General features: G+C 39.4%; 1 protein-coding gene across 6 annotated transcripts in view; it reads right to left on the reverse strand.

Annotated features, from left to right (window-relative positions):
• NEDD4 (NEDD4 E3 ubiquitin protein ligase) overlaps nucleotides 1-14,346 on the reverse strand; it is a 120,957-nt gene that overhangs the window by 11,242 nt on the left and 95,369 nt on the right. For all 6 annotated transcript variants that reach the window (XM_025996814.2, XM_072738587.1, XM_025996931.2 and 3 more), the window contains 10 exons: nucleotides 14,113-14,178; nucleotides 11,421-11,540; nucleotides 9,406-9,606; nucleotides 7,239-7,319; nucleotides 6,964-7,018; nucleotides 6,809-6,867; nucleotides 5,697-5,762; nucleotides 1,549-1,778; nucleotides 278-399; nucleotides 113-183 (listed from right to left, as the gene is read on the reverse strand). In XM_025996814.2, coding sequence (XP_025852599.1) covers nucleotides 113-183; nucleotides 278-399; nucleotides 1,549-1,778; nucleotides 5,697-5,762; nucleotides 6,809-6,867; nucleotides 6,964-7,018; nucleotides 7,239-7,319; nucleotides 9,406-9,606; nucleotides 11,421-11,540; nucleotides 14,113-14,178 — 1,071 coding nt within the window. The remainder of the gene's footprint in view (nucleotides 1-112; nucleotides 184-277; nucleotides 400-1,548; nucleotides 1,779-5,696; nucleotides 5,763-6,808; nucleotides 6,868-6,963; nucleotides 7,019-7,238; nucleotides 7,320-9,405; nucleotides 9,607-11,420; nucleotides 11,541-14,112; nucleotides 14,179-14,346) is intronic.

The raw sequence follows: 14,346 nt of genomic DNA on the forward strand, positions 1-14,346 counted from the left end.
TATTTGGGAACATTGTAATCTATTAATTTCTTCATCATCAAATTTTAACTTTAAAATATCCGGTTGCTTGCTAAATCATACTTTCTCTACATGATAAGGAAAAAAGACCTACCACCGATTCCATATCATGAAGTGTTATTGGTTTGTGTAGCATCATCTTGTAAAATGGGCGGATGAAGAAACCTTTCAAAAAAATCAAATATATTGAAAATGATTAACAAATGAAACAAATGAGATAATTATACTTAAAAAAAAAAGTTTTATGTTTAATACTAACCATCCAACAGTTTGCCATGATAAACTGCCATTCCAGCTACTCGGCCAATAAACTTGAAGTAAGAGAGGTGATCCTCGTTACACAATCCAGAGTTTGGATTTATCTGTAGGGTGTAATTATCCCTGTAAAGACAACCACATTTAAATGCTTCTCTCTATACTTCTTTATAAAAATTTTATTTTATTTTTTAAAAGGCTTTATTTATTTATTCGACAGAGAGCACGCATGCACATGCAGGGAGTGTGACAGAGGGAGCTGCAGAGGGAGAGGGAGAAGCAGGTTCCCCACTGAGTAGGGAGCTTGATGTGGGGCTCAATCCAAGGACTGGGGGATCATGACCTGAGCCAAAGGCAGATGCTTAACCAACTGAGCCACCCAGGTTACCCTCAAATAAAAATTTTAATATGACAAAACTATAAATTAGCTCCCTCTTTGGAAGTTATTTACCTCTATTAGAACCATGTTAGACCCCTGGATTTAATGTTTTTAAAAATAGTCACTTCTGGGACTCCTGGGTGGTTCAGTGGTTGAGCATCTGCCTTCAGCTCAGGGAATGATCCTAGGGCCCTGGGATCCAGTCCCGCATCAGGCTCCCCACGGGGAGCCTGCTTCTCCCACTGCCTATGTCTCTTCTTCCCTCTCTGTATCTCTCATGAATAGATAAAATAAAATCTTTTTCTTAAAAAAAAGCCATTTCTGTCAAAAGCTGGAAAACAACTCAAATGTTCAACAACCGATGATGAATATGCAAAATGTGGTGCTCCTTTACACAATGGGGTGTTACTCAGCTTCATACAGGAAGAAAATCCTGACATATGCCATGCCATGGATGAACCTTGAGGGCGTAGCTAATGAAATAAGTCAGTCACAAAAGGAAATCCTGTACAATTCTACTTCTATGCAGAAGTACCTAAAGCAGTTAAATTCACCAAGATAGAAGGCAGAATGATGACTGCCTGGGAATAATGGAGTTAGTGTTTCATGGGTACAGTTTCAGTTTGGGATAATAAAACGTTTGGAGATGGACGGTGCTGGCAATTGCACAACAATGTAAATGTACTTAATACCACTGAGCTGCACACTTGAAATGGCTAAAATGGTTTTATGTTATGTATATTTTGCCAAAATTTTTTTTTAAGAGTGTTTTGACACATTAGTTACAGTTTCCCTTTTCTGGCACATTGTAAGATACAGTTTCCTTGCATCATACAACTCTTTGTTAGTTTCAAAGCAGCGACTTTTTTCTATATAGTCATTGGGAAACTACTTACGTAGCAGAATATTCAAACAACCCATAATAAGGGTTAAACATTTCCTTTGAGATCAGGAAAAACCATTCTCTAGCGACTCCTCCGTAATCTAATCCCTTTTCACCATCGAACTCAATCCACAGTCGAGCCTTGAGGAAATCCGCTCTCTTGACACCCATAATCCTCCTGTAAGAGTCCTCAAGGACAGTTGCACGGCGAAGTTTCATTTCAAATTTGTTTGGAATGTCGTTCTGAAAACCCAGAGAAGAGAAACCTACAGTTTAAATAATCAATTCAACACGTTGGCAACTTTATTTTTCATGAAAGTTAAAAAAGCCGTTGTGCTCTTCCCTGTGCCCAAGACCCTTTTTTAGGGAAAGCATGACTAGGAATATTGTCTAATATTTCTTTTATGGTACAAAAAAATTCACACATTTTCTCTAATCACATAATAATACAGACTTCTGATTCTTATACTAGAAGAAGCAGATATCGATAGTGGCCATCATGCTCACATGAAGGCATTTCATGAGCAGTCCTTCCCCATGTTAAGTTCCAGTGAAGACTGTCCGATGGCCTACAGTGTAGCCAGCACCTGCTCTTTGTTGCCTGTCTGTTGGTTTGGGGTTTTTCCCAACCTCCATCTTTCCTCCTTGGAGCCCATCCTGCTGTATTCCTTAATAGGTTCTAACATTTACAGACCATACCAGGCACTGTTCCCAGCATTTTAATGGGTTAACTCATTTACTTCTCATAAGAACATGAGGCAGAAGCGACTAATATACTTTGTATTTTATGGGGGAAGAAACTGAAGACAAAAATTAAGAGAGCCCCGAGCTCTCAACTCTCGATTTTTTTGTACATCCTTTGCTTCTGTGACAAATGCAGGTAACTATGCTTTTAGACAGCTCTTATTGTAAATTTTATAAAAAGATGTCTGAATATTTTATTCTTGTTTTGTGTGCAATGTTCAAGTGTAAGATGGTAAGAGAAAATTTGGTCACTTCAAAAGAAGAAAAGAGGGTTACTTTTAAGAAGAAAAAATCAATTTCACTCTTAATATATTTAGGAAAAAAGGAAAGCCCTACAGAAACATAATAATATAAGCAGTTTTTATAAAAAAATAGAAGCATAACATAGGCAGTTTCCTCTGCTGCTTATGCAATTAAAAACAAAGGCAAGATCAGAGAAAACCAATTTTAGACTAGACACTAGGATCCCGGGCTGCCAAGTGATCCCCCATTTACTGGGGTCTGCTCTGGGCTAGGCCCCAGCTACATAGCTACAGTAACGGAAGTGGGAGGAAAGGGAATAAAAATGTGGTATAAGATATGATTCCTCCCTCAAGGATTTATAATCTAGCTTGTGTGAGAAAAAAATATAAATGTTACTAATCCTGACATTTACAAGAGTAAGAGAATTGCTAATAATAAAGATATAGGGCAGTCCGGGTGGCTCAGCGGTTTAGTGCCACCTTCAGCCCAGGGCCTGATCCTGGAGACCTGGAATCGAGTCCCAGGTCAGGCTCCCTGTATGGAGCCTGCTTCTCCCTCTGCCTGTATCTCTGTCCTCTGTGTATTCTCATGAATAAATAAATAAAATCTTAAAATAATAATAATAATAAAGATATAAGCAATGTTCTGTGGGGCCCAAAAGATTGAGTTGTAATTCCAAGTGAGGTGATCCAAGAGGCTTTAAAAGCAAGTCCTGACCTGGAGGAAAGGCAGGGGAAGAGCAGCAGGCTAAGGGAAGAGCATGGGGGGTGTGGAGGGGGGCTGGCTAATGTATTTAACGGTGAGAGGGTGTAGGAGGGAGGGAAGGGTTGCAGTGACAGGAAAAGGCTGAAAAGCAGTCTGGGGTCAGAGCAGAGGAAGGGTAGATGCAGCCTGGGGGGAGCTGTGGAATCAGACTGTTCTGGAGACTAATGGGGTGCTTTTAAGGAGAGGCATGAGGCAGCTGGCCAGTTATAGACCCTGAAAGAGACCCTGTGAGAGAGGAATGGAAATGGAAGTGGAAGAGGGCAAGAGGAGCGACTTCCATGTTTGGGCTGGGGAGGGGACCAGGGCATGGGTTCTGGGGTCAGGAGCCTTGTGTTCAGATCTCAGCTCCCCCTCACATGACTTTCTAAGGCTTGATTTCCTCATCTGTCAATAATAATAGTCACCCCATGGAGCTGTTTCAGAATTTAAGGGCATAATGCATTTCATGTGCATCCTCAGTATCTGGCATGTGGTGAGCTCAATACTGACTAGCCACCCTTATTCTTCACCAATAAGATGTTAAGGAGAAGGCAGAGGAAAAGGTTAAAGCCAACGCAAGGTTTTGTAGCAGTAGTTTTTAAACATTTTTATTTCTGTCTTGCTGTTCTGCTCTTTTGCTGTTATGTGTCTGAACATGGATTTTTTTAATCCTATCAGGGACTTTTTGATAAACTAAGGATGCAGGTTCTTAGCCTCTTCCCCATGCTCTTGAGTCTCTCCTTCTGGAACAAGTCCATGTTTCTTATACTTTCTTTCATGTTTTTATCTCTTTATATACTTTGCTGCATTCTGGGTAACCTTCTCTTAATCACCCATAAATGTCATTTTGGTTAAGAACATGGATTCTGGGGGCAAATGGGTGGCTCAGTGGTTGAGCGTCTGCCTTTGGCTCAGGTCATGATCCTGGGGTCCTGGGATTGAGTCCTATATTGGGCTCCCAAGAGGGAGCCTGCCTCTCCCTCTCCTATGTCTCTGTCTCTTTCTCTGTGTCTCTCATGAATAAATAAATGAAAATCTTTAACAAAAATAAAAAAAGAACATAGACTCTGGAGCTAGACCACTTGTCTGGCTTTGCCACTAATAACCATGGGACTTGATCACATCACCTAATCTCTCTGTGCCTCATTATCCTCACATATAAAATATGGTAAAAACAGTTACTTCCTTATACAGCTGGTATAGAGATTACATGAATACATGTAACTTGCTAAGAACAATGTCTGGTTTGCAGTGAGAGCTCCATAAATACTACTACTTTCACTGCAGTTTTTCTGTGCTGTGACCTGTTTAGGAGAGGCTTTGTTTCATATCTCTTGCTGCCTGGAAGACATTCACAACTGGATATTATAACATGTTTTTAAGTGTTCAGAATGGCAAATGGAGAAACTTGTGCTTCTTTTCCACCAATAATATTTTCAGTAAGGGTGAAGATATTTACCAGACCAATAGATCAACAAAGTCTTAAAATCCCAAAGAACTTTAAGAAGTAGAAAGCCAATTTCCAGAACAATTTTAACACAAAGCTACAACTGAGGATGAGTTTTAAAAGTTGCTTATAGTTTAGGCTTTCACTAAGGCACAAAATATTTGCACTAAAAATCTACTTCATTTTTTGTTAAATTTTGGATGAAGAAAATTCTGTGGTAGCAGACCCACCATCTTGAATCTTTGGAAAAGCAGGCTTCCGGCTTAGGGATGCAAGAAAATGTAACCCAATATAGCCACCTAATGGTAGTATTCCTAAACTGCAGGGAAAGGGGAAAAGTATGAGCAAATTAGAAAGGCATTACAGAATGATCATCATCAACAGAAATGAAATAGATGGGCAGATGATGAGTTTAAGTTTCAAATATTAGATTTGTGGTGGTGATGGAAAAAAATATCGTACACACATCTGATGAAGCAGAAGGATACAAGCAACAAGAACACTGGTACAATCACAGTTGTATTTTCAAATTATGCAGAGATATGTCATATTTGAAAGCTGTAAAGCATGAATAACTATCTCTAGAAAACAACAGTCCAAGCAGAAAAGGAATCTAGAGTCCTCCTACACAATCAGGCATGAGGCTGGGGGATAATCTCCAGAGCTTGTTCAGATTCAACCAAGCCCAAGCTCCACAAACCCCACTAGGAAACCAAGTGAGATCTCTTTAAAAGCAAACTTTAATACTATTGTTTTATATTACAAGATATCTTGCAAAATAAGGAAAAACACAACATAACTGTGGTTTTTGATGATATATAACACCGAGCAAGTAAAAAAAAAATAGCCACTTTTCCCTATAAGAAACTATTCAAAGTTGTTAAAATATAGAATAAATTCTCTATTACTTCTAAAAATGCATTTTCCACACTTTAAGTCTATATAACAATCATTCCTAAGAACTCAACGTAAATATAACTAACCTGCTTCTTCAACTTTCGTCGGAAGAACTCATACTTTCTTTTGTAATCCCTGGAGTAGGGCACTGCCTTGAGTTGAAAATTTTAGAAAAATAAAGAAGGTTTAGGTTGTTTTTATTCTGGAGCAATTTTAAAAGTTCCCCTCTGAGTATTTTATGAACATAAGTTAAAGGCATTAAAAGAGAATATTTGGAAAGAAGAGTTTAATTTGAAGGAAAACAAATACAAAACTTAAAAAATTTTAATTTCTCTGTTTAAGATTAAATGGTATTCAGCAATTCCCATAACTGTAATTTTCATCATGCAATATTCTTGAAATGCAAAAAGCCAGAAACAGGAAATTTCTTCCAAGTAGTGAAATATTAGAAATGAAAATTTCCATTTCTAAACAGACTTTCAAAGTGATTTCTCCATTAAGGGAGCAATTTGAAAAATGTACTTTTTTCCTTGAACTCTGAGGAATTGCCTTTTTTACCCATTATTTTAAAAGACCAAACATGGAGACTGAAGAGTCATTTCAAAGAACTGGATCTTTAATTTTACTTGTTTTTGTGAATTAGAAAACAGTTAAATTCTCAAAAACAAAATACGGAACAAGTAGCTATCTAAAGAAGAAAATTATTTTTCCTACCATTAACCTGACTCAAGAGCAGTATAAACATCATACACTATAACATTTATGCTTAAAGATGAGTATTTTATATGCCAGCATTTATAGTTATCTCTACCAAAAAGTTCAAGACAGGCCCCTGGAGTCCATTGGGTGCTTATCTACTTTTTCATCTGGTACATTTTTGGATCCTCTCTGATCTGCTGAGAATTGCCAACATTCTTTTTCAGGCAATGGCAAGTACCAGCCTGAGCCCAGCAGCCCACTGCATTAGCATTTGACTATCTGGCTCACTAGTCTCCCAAGGCTATTGCAAGGGTAAGGAAAATGAGTTTATATGCTCTTTTCAAATAATTGAGGCCTGGAGTGGGTGGGGTGAGGAGAGAACAGAATTGCAGATGTGCCTTCCTCTCAGGGTCTGTAGGATAATGCCCTTGACCATTCACCCTTGAAAAGACAGGTGAGAGGACAATGCCACCGATCACACGGACACAAAGAGACTTACTGGTCCAGTTATTGCTACATTTTGCAACCGAGGATCTTCCCATTGTGTTCTTTTTATATCTGAAGAGGGAGAGAAAAAAAAGGTGTTCTTTATTTTCCTGCACAATATTCAGTATTTCAAAAAAATAATATAATGAAAAATCACATTGCACATACTGTGATTTATGTAGAAGATTCTTCCATCTGTATGAGTTCTTTCTTCCCATCCTGGCTATAATGAAGAATGTATTTCAATTATTTTAGGAGAGAGTTTTATATGTATGGGTAGAAAAATGGCACTGGTTATATGGTTAATTTGCATATTTCATGCTTAATAGAAAGCAATACTCTTTAATAATAACATTACTTATAGTTGTTGAAGAACTACTTATTCCAAAATACAAAATGTTTGAGGTAGCCAAATTAGATTGCTAGCAATTCTATAAACTTACAGGTAAAGGCCCCAGATCATTGGAAGAATCCAGTGACATCTTTCCTCTCAGATGAGCTGGAATTTTCAGTCTTGGATCTTCCTTTTATGGTAAATAAAGAAAACAACACACACACACAAATCTTAAAATCAAGAAAGTCAATCTGTTACCATGTTTTCTAACATAATTGATATTTAAAATACCCTCTTTTAAAGTCTACTTTTGGGGCACTGGGGTGGCTCAATGGTTGAGCATCCACCTTTGGCTAAGGTCATGACCATGATCCCGAGTCTGGGGATTGAGTCCCACATCAGGCTCCCTGCAGGGAGCCTGTTTCTCCTTCTATGTCTCTGCCTCTCTCTGTGTGTGTCTCTCATGAATGAATAAATAAAATCTTAAAAAATAAATAAAAAATAAAAGTCTACTTTTATTTCATTTGTTTTACCTGTGAAATAATAGTTTCTCTGTCTAAAACCCATCATTCGGGATCCCTGGGTGGCGCAGCGGTTTAGCGCCTGCCTTTGGCCCAGGGTGCGATCCTGGAGACCCGGGATCGAATCCCACATCGGGCTCCCGGTGCATGGAGCCTGCTTCTCCCTCTGCCTGTGTCTCTGCCTCTCTCTCTCTCTCTCTCTCTCTCTCTCTGTGTGACTATCATTAAAAATAATAATAATAATAAAAAATAAAACCCATCATTCCCAGGCTACAATATTCAGTTCTCAGGTCTCAGAGTAGGATCAATTTTAACTCATCATCTGTTTCATAGAAACCATTCAGAGAATTATGCCTCACTCGTTAGGGACTGGGTCACTATATAGGGCTCTTCTCTAAATAAAAACTGCTTGAATGAACGGGACATTAAACTAGACCAATGTAATTTTTGAGGCCTTGAATATACTTCTTGGCACTTAATGTGTTGATCTATTAACATTTTTTAAAGTTAGGGAGGTAAGCTTGAAAAGTTTATTAAGGTCAATTCATTATTAGGGTCAATTCAAATTGTTGAAAAAAAAATTCAATTTGTTTGGATTCACATATATATATATTATTGTTTCAATATTTTTTTTAAAGATTTATTTATTCATTCATGATAGACATAGAGAGAGAGAGGCAGAGATACAGGCAGAGGGAGAAGCAGGCTCCATGCTGGGAGCCCAACGCGGGACTCAATCCCGGGACTCCAGGATCACGCCCTGGGCCAAAGGCAGGCGCCAAACCACTGAGCCACCCAGGGATCCCCTGTTTCAATATTATTTTATTAAATAATTTATTAAACTATTTTAGTTTTATTAAGGTACTTTGGTTTTGTTTTTTTAAGATTTCATTTATTTATTCATGAGAGACACAGAGAGAGGCAGAGACACAGGTAGAGGGAGAAGCATGGTCGCTGAGGGGAGCCCAGTGCGGGACTTGATCCCAAGACCCCAGGATCATGACCTGAGCCAAAGGCAGATGCTCAGCCACTGAGCTACCCAGGCGCCCACAACTTTGATCATTTATTTATTTATTTGTGACTTTGGTCTTTTATTATTTTTTTAAAGATTTTATTTATTTATTCATAGAGATACAGAGAGAGAGAAGGAGAGAGAGAGACAGGCAGAGGGAGAAGCAGGCTCCACGCAGGGAGCCCGACATGGGACTTGATCCTTGGTCTCCAGGATCACACCCCTGGCTGCAGGCGGCACCAAACCACTGCGCCACTGGGGCTACCCTGACTTTGGTCTTTTAAATGAATTAATCAAAATCTAGTCGTCTGCTGTTGATTTTTAGTAATTTTTCTATTAGTGGTGAACAAACTGCTCAACAACTTTAAGATTTATCTTAAAATAAAAATAGTATTTAACTAGCCTCCCCAAAGTTGTTGGGTATTAAATAGGACATACATATATCTCTTTATATATATCTTTATACATATAAGGGTAAAGGATTATTACAAATCTCTTCCTAAGTATTTATGTCTATGAGTTAAAAATAGGAGGTAAATGTATTTCAACAATCCCCCAAAATATTAAAAATAGGCATAAATATTTCATGAGTAGAAATAGTACTGTTAAGAATTCAGCATCTCTTTAAAAAATATGAGAAAATGCAGGTTATATTAATGTACATCTAAAGGTTACAGGGAACTATCCATATGCAAGAGTTAAGACTGTTGCTCGAAATTCAAACTGGACAGTATTAAAGTTACCCAGGTAGTGGTTTTGGTGTTGTGGTCAATAAAGAAAGGCCTCCCATTTGGCGCATGCCGGACTTCCCAGCCTTTAGGGAGGAATCCTTGCTCCATTTCAGCAGCCTGTGTCCCCTGCTGCGCTGACTCACTCACGGGGACCTGTGGTTGAGGACATGCCGCACTCTGGCTTGGCTGCAGCTGACTGGTCTCCACCGTGGCCTAGCACATTAATTAAGTCATGTTGTCACGTTTTATAGAGAACACACAAACAGCTGTGGTTAAAAGGTAACTTAACCTGCAAACAGAATACATACTTAGAAATAGACCTAAATAGACCTAAACATTGCAGACTCATTTTGTCAAACTTTGATTTTAAAATAACTTCTAATTTCTCAGCTAATTCTCTAGCGGTACGATGATGCTGGCTAACATCCAAGTCTGCAAGTAGATGCACAGGACTGAGGAAGCTAGGTCCAAGGGATCCAGCCTAATGGCAAGGGGAGCCACAGCGCCCCTCAAAGGAGGCTCTCTCTGCTTGGTCCCAAAGATGCAGAGTGTGGAATTCCCCATATGTAGAAGTGGTTTCATATGCTGGGCAAACAAAATGCATGGCTAATATACGCTGCAAAAATGGATCATTGAAATGTAATATATTTGTTTGAGGAAATATTAGGCAGTACTTAAAAACCCTGGATTGATATATAAAACAGCATGGATAGGATTTTAAAACAATGTTGAGCAAAAAAAGATTTAGAATTATATGATAATGAAATTTCAAAATCTGAAACACAGGAACATAAACACTACTTTGCATCATTTTGGCTCTCTACGTAAGTGTGTATAACAGAGCCTGGAAGAACTGTGCGAGGCCATGGCAAGAAGAGGAAGTCTGCAGTCCAGAAGAGGGCCCTCACCAGGACCCAAAATGCTGCACTCTGACTTCGGCCTTTCAGCCTCCAGAACTGTGATAAGTAAGGTTCTGCTGTTTAAGCCAAAAAAAAAAAGACTGGCAAGAACACCCAACAGATAATGTGATAATGCCTCTCTCTGGGTAGTGGGACAAAATGCTGGACTAAAAGGAATTTAGTTTTATCTGTACTATTTTTTTTATATATTTTTAAAATATTTTATTTATTTGAGACAGAGAACAAGCATGAATGGGGGGAAGGGCCAAGGGAGAAGCAGACTCCCCTTCAGTGGGAAGCCTAAGCGGGGGTGGGTAGAGTGGGGTCGCCTTGACCTCGAAACCCCAAGATCATGACCTGAGCCAAAGTTAGACACTTAACTGACTGAGCCACCCAGGCGCTCCTGTAAGATTCTATTTTTAAAAATAAAATGTCTAGAAACAAATATGGTAATTTGTTAATGGTGGTAAATTCTGGGTGTTAAGAAAATGGGTATGTGCTCTATTGTTTTCTATACTTTCCAGTGTTAAAAAATTTCCCAGTAAGAGAAAGGGTGATATCACTTAACAGGGAAATATCACAAAACACACTCACTGTTGCCAAGGACAAAGTACTATCGCGACAAACTTCTTTAATAGATTATCTTTTAGTGAAATAATGATCTTAACCATTCAAATGACAAAATTATCCAATGGACCAGATCATTTACTCTGTCCTTTTATTCCCAGTAGAATTTGTTTTACATGATAACAAGTGGTAATCATGTATTTTAGAGATCTGTAGGAAATGGGAGGCACCAATGTCAGCAAACAATTAGAAGACACTAGCAGGGGCACCTGGGTGGCTCAGGTTAAGCATCTGCCTTGGGCTCAGGTCATGACCCTGGAGTCCCAGGATGGAGCCCTGAGTTGGGCTCTCTGCTTGATGGGGAGTCTGACCCTCATCCCTCACCCTGCTCATGCTCTTGCTCACTCTCTCTGTCTCTCAAATAAATAAATAAAATCTAAAGAAAAAAAAAAGATGCTAGCAGTGTCTGATATATACCACAAAGCGATGCAATAGCTTCCACAGGAATATGATGGCTTAAATTATGTAAGAAAACAAGTTAACAGATAGATTGCATGATACCTGTACAACGGGCTTTGTCCAGGTAGTAGTTCTGGAATTGTGATCTACATAATATGATCTTCCTCTTTCATCTTGTTTTTCCTCCCAACCTGGTGGTAATCCAGATGAAGTAGGCAAAAGCTAAAGTGAAGAATAACAGGAAAACTGAATGTTAATAAGAAACAATCTTTTTAACAATCCTGTTAAAGAAACAATCCTCTTTCACTGCCTTCTCTCTTTAAAATGAGATTTTTTAAAGTCCTATGTTGAGGTATATGAAATGAAGTATACAACATTTCGCTTAAAGAAAAACCAGAACAGACCATACTGATGAGAGTGATACCAACATTAATAAAACATGACAACCACACACTAAACGCTTTAATACAGATCATGTCATTTAACATCCACACAAACCTTAATGAGATAATTGCTATTACTAGCTGGTCTTAATTTACAAGGAAACTGAAGCTTAGAAAATTGGGTTAATTTCCTAACAGATACATTGATAATATGGAGCTGAGAACTGAGCCAGGTCTAGTCTAACTACAGAATTTATCTCCCAGATGTGCGGACTCAAGAGTCACCCCTGCCTTCTTTCTGTAAGGGCTGGGGAGTTGTTACTTATGAGTTTATTACAAATGAACAAAGAGGTCTGGTTATTCCCAGGTTTACTTAAAGTTGTCCAGGTTTGGCCTTCCTTTTGTCTTTTGAACCAGACTAGACTCTTCAAGGTTTGGCCTGATTCCCCAACATGCTTTACACATAAAATCTATCACCACTGGTCTGTTCACCAGATACACCATCCCCTAGACACACAGGGGTAGATGTCCATTGCTGACAGTTTCAATGAGCTGTTAGTTTACAAAATAATGAAATTTAAAATTGCCCAGCTTTACAAATATCTCACAGCTGGTGAGCAGACAAATGAAATATAGTAGATACGTCTACACAACAGAATATCATGAACTACTGAGACTGTGTACCAGCATAGTCAAATCTCAGAAACATTCTATTAAGTGAAAAAGGCCAGATATATCAAATTATAACACTGTATGGTTCCTATTCTATGAAATTTCTAGAAAAGGAAACACTGTAGCTAGAGAAGGCAAATGAGTAGTTACCTGGGGGCTGAAAGCAGGTGCTGTGATTGAGGGAACTTTCTGGGGCAGTGAAGGGTTCTTAAACTTGACTGTGATGATGTTTGCACAACTGTATCGATTTACTAAAATCCATGTATTTGTACACATAAAAATGAGGGGATTTTATGGTATATAAATCATACCTCACGAAAACTGTTAGAAAGACTAATCTTGAGAAGAAAAAGGTATGGAAACAGCTTTTTCAGTACATATAAAAACCAAAAATACATGCATGTACTGATGAATATAAATCAACTCTAGACTCTACTGCTCCTGTGATGCACTTAAAATTGCTTCTTGGATGAATGCCTGTTCATCAATCAGAAATGCAACATCTTCCTTATAAGAAGGCATTACAAAGTACAGTGGAAGAAAACCACAGATCTCTGCTTAGGCAGGTTCCAGCTGAATGGAGGAGGCCAGGCATGTGGCAATAATGAGAGAAAGGATGGTGAGGGCAGTCTTTCTGTGGCATCTACTCTCTTGTAGATGGTCAACAGTGACTGAGCCAATGGCACAGGTGGGTGCTGCCTCTTTCTTCAGTACAAGATTGTGTCCCTCTATTGGTGCAGGGCCACCTTTTTAGATGGATGAGCTACTATTCGGTTCAAGGAATGTTGAGTCTCTGCACCCCGATGCTGGAATTTCCATGAAAGCAAAAACAATCCCCACATTTCAAAATTAATGCATCAACTGCCATTCAAAATTACATGTGAAAAAAGGTGAGGAGACATTCTAAGTGGGAAAAGAGAATGCACACAGATGCAGAGAAGTGAGAGAGTCAGGAAAGGGGGCAGCTTATTTGGAAGGAAAAGCAGGGACAGGGTTAAAGCAGCAGGAGCTCCTTGTGGGTTGATGAGAAGGAGGGTACGCTGAAGGGGTGAGGAGCCTGGGAGTTTTTGTTGGTTTAAAACACAAGTAGGGGCTGTGTAAAGAAGAGAAACTCAAAGTAATGAGAGCTAAAACAGGAAGAGATGGGGGTGGAAGACCCAAAGGGAGTCAAGAGTCCAGGCATGAGCTCCAGTCAAGGCTGTGGCTAGAAACCCTACTGGGAAGAAGGTAGAAGGGCTCAGTGGATGTGGACATGAGTCTGAAGGGAAGGGAGAGCAGAACTCCATCCAATTGGCCACTGAGCTTGCCGACACCAGTGCACATCTGCCCAAATGACTGAGTCCTGATGTGACACTTCACGTATGGGGCAGACACTGCTGCTCGATGCCAGGGGCCAGTGTACAGAGCAGAGGCAACTGGACACCACTGTCTCGAATGAATGCTGCCTGTAGACCACCTCCAGCCAGCACAGTACCTCAGTGGACAAGCCCAGGTATCCCCCACACTCACCAGTGCAGAGGCCTTGGTTTCTTACTATGGGAGAGGCAGTTCTCCCGTTTTGTCTCTGAAGGATCCATCTACCCTCTCCCCCTCTCCTCTGAAACTCATCTCCGAGAACCCAGATTCTGTGCTGGATTGGTTCATTGCTAGGTAGTCAAATGTTCATATTCAGTGTTCAAAAAAAAAAGTTCTTGAATTTCCTATTTTTACTGACAATGTGGGGAGGGTATAAAACTCACCACAGGAAGTGTAGGCTGTTCCTCAAAAGTATAGGCTTGTAAGCTGCCTCTTCTGCTGGAATGATTCTTATAAAAAAACAAACCAAAAAAAAAAAAAAAAAAAAGAGTGACATTAGCTTTAGGTTTTTGATTTATGTTTGAAAGGCAGATAAGATAATGGGGGTGGGTATGACAGGGCGGAAGGAAGAATGGCTAGGGAGGGCACTCACCTGCTCTAGATACCTCTGTGTGCCA

The sequence above is a fragment of the Vulpes vulpes genome, chromosome 15 (genome assembly GCF_048418805.1).
Source record: "Vulpes vulpes isolate BD-2025 chromosome 15, VulVul3, whole genome shotgun sequence".
Lineage (NCBI taxonomy): Eukaryota > Metazoa > Chordata > Mammalia > Carnivora > Canidae > Vulpes > Vulpes vulpes.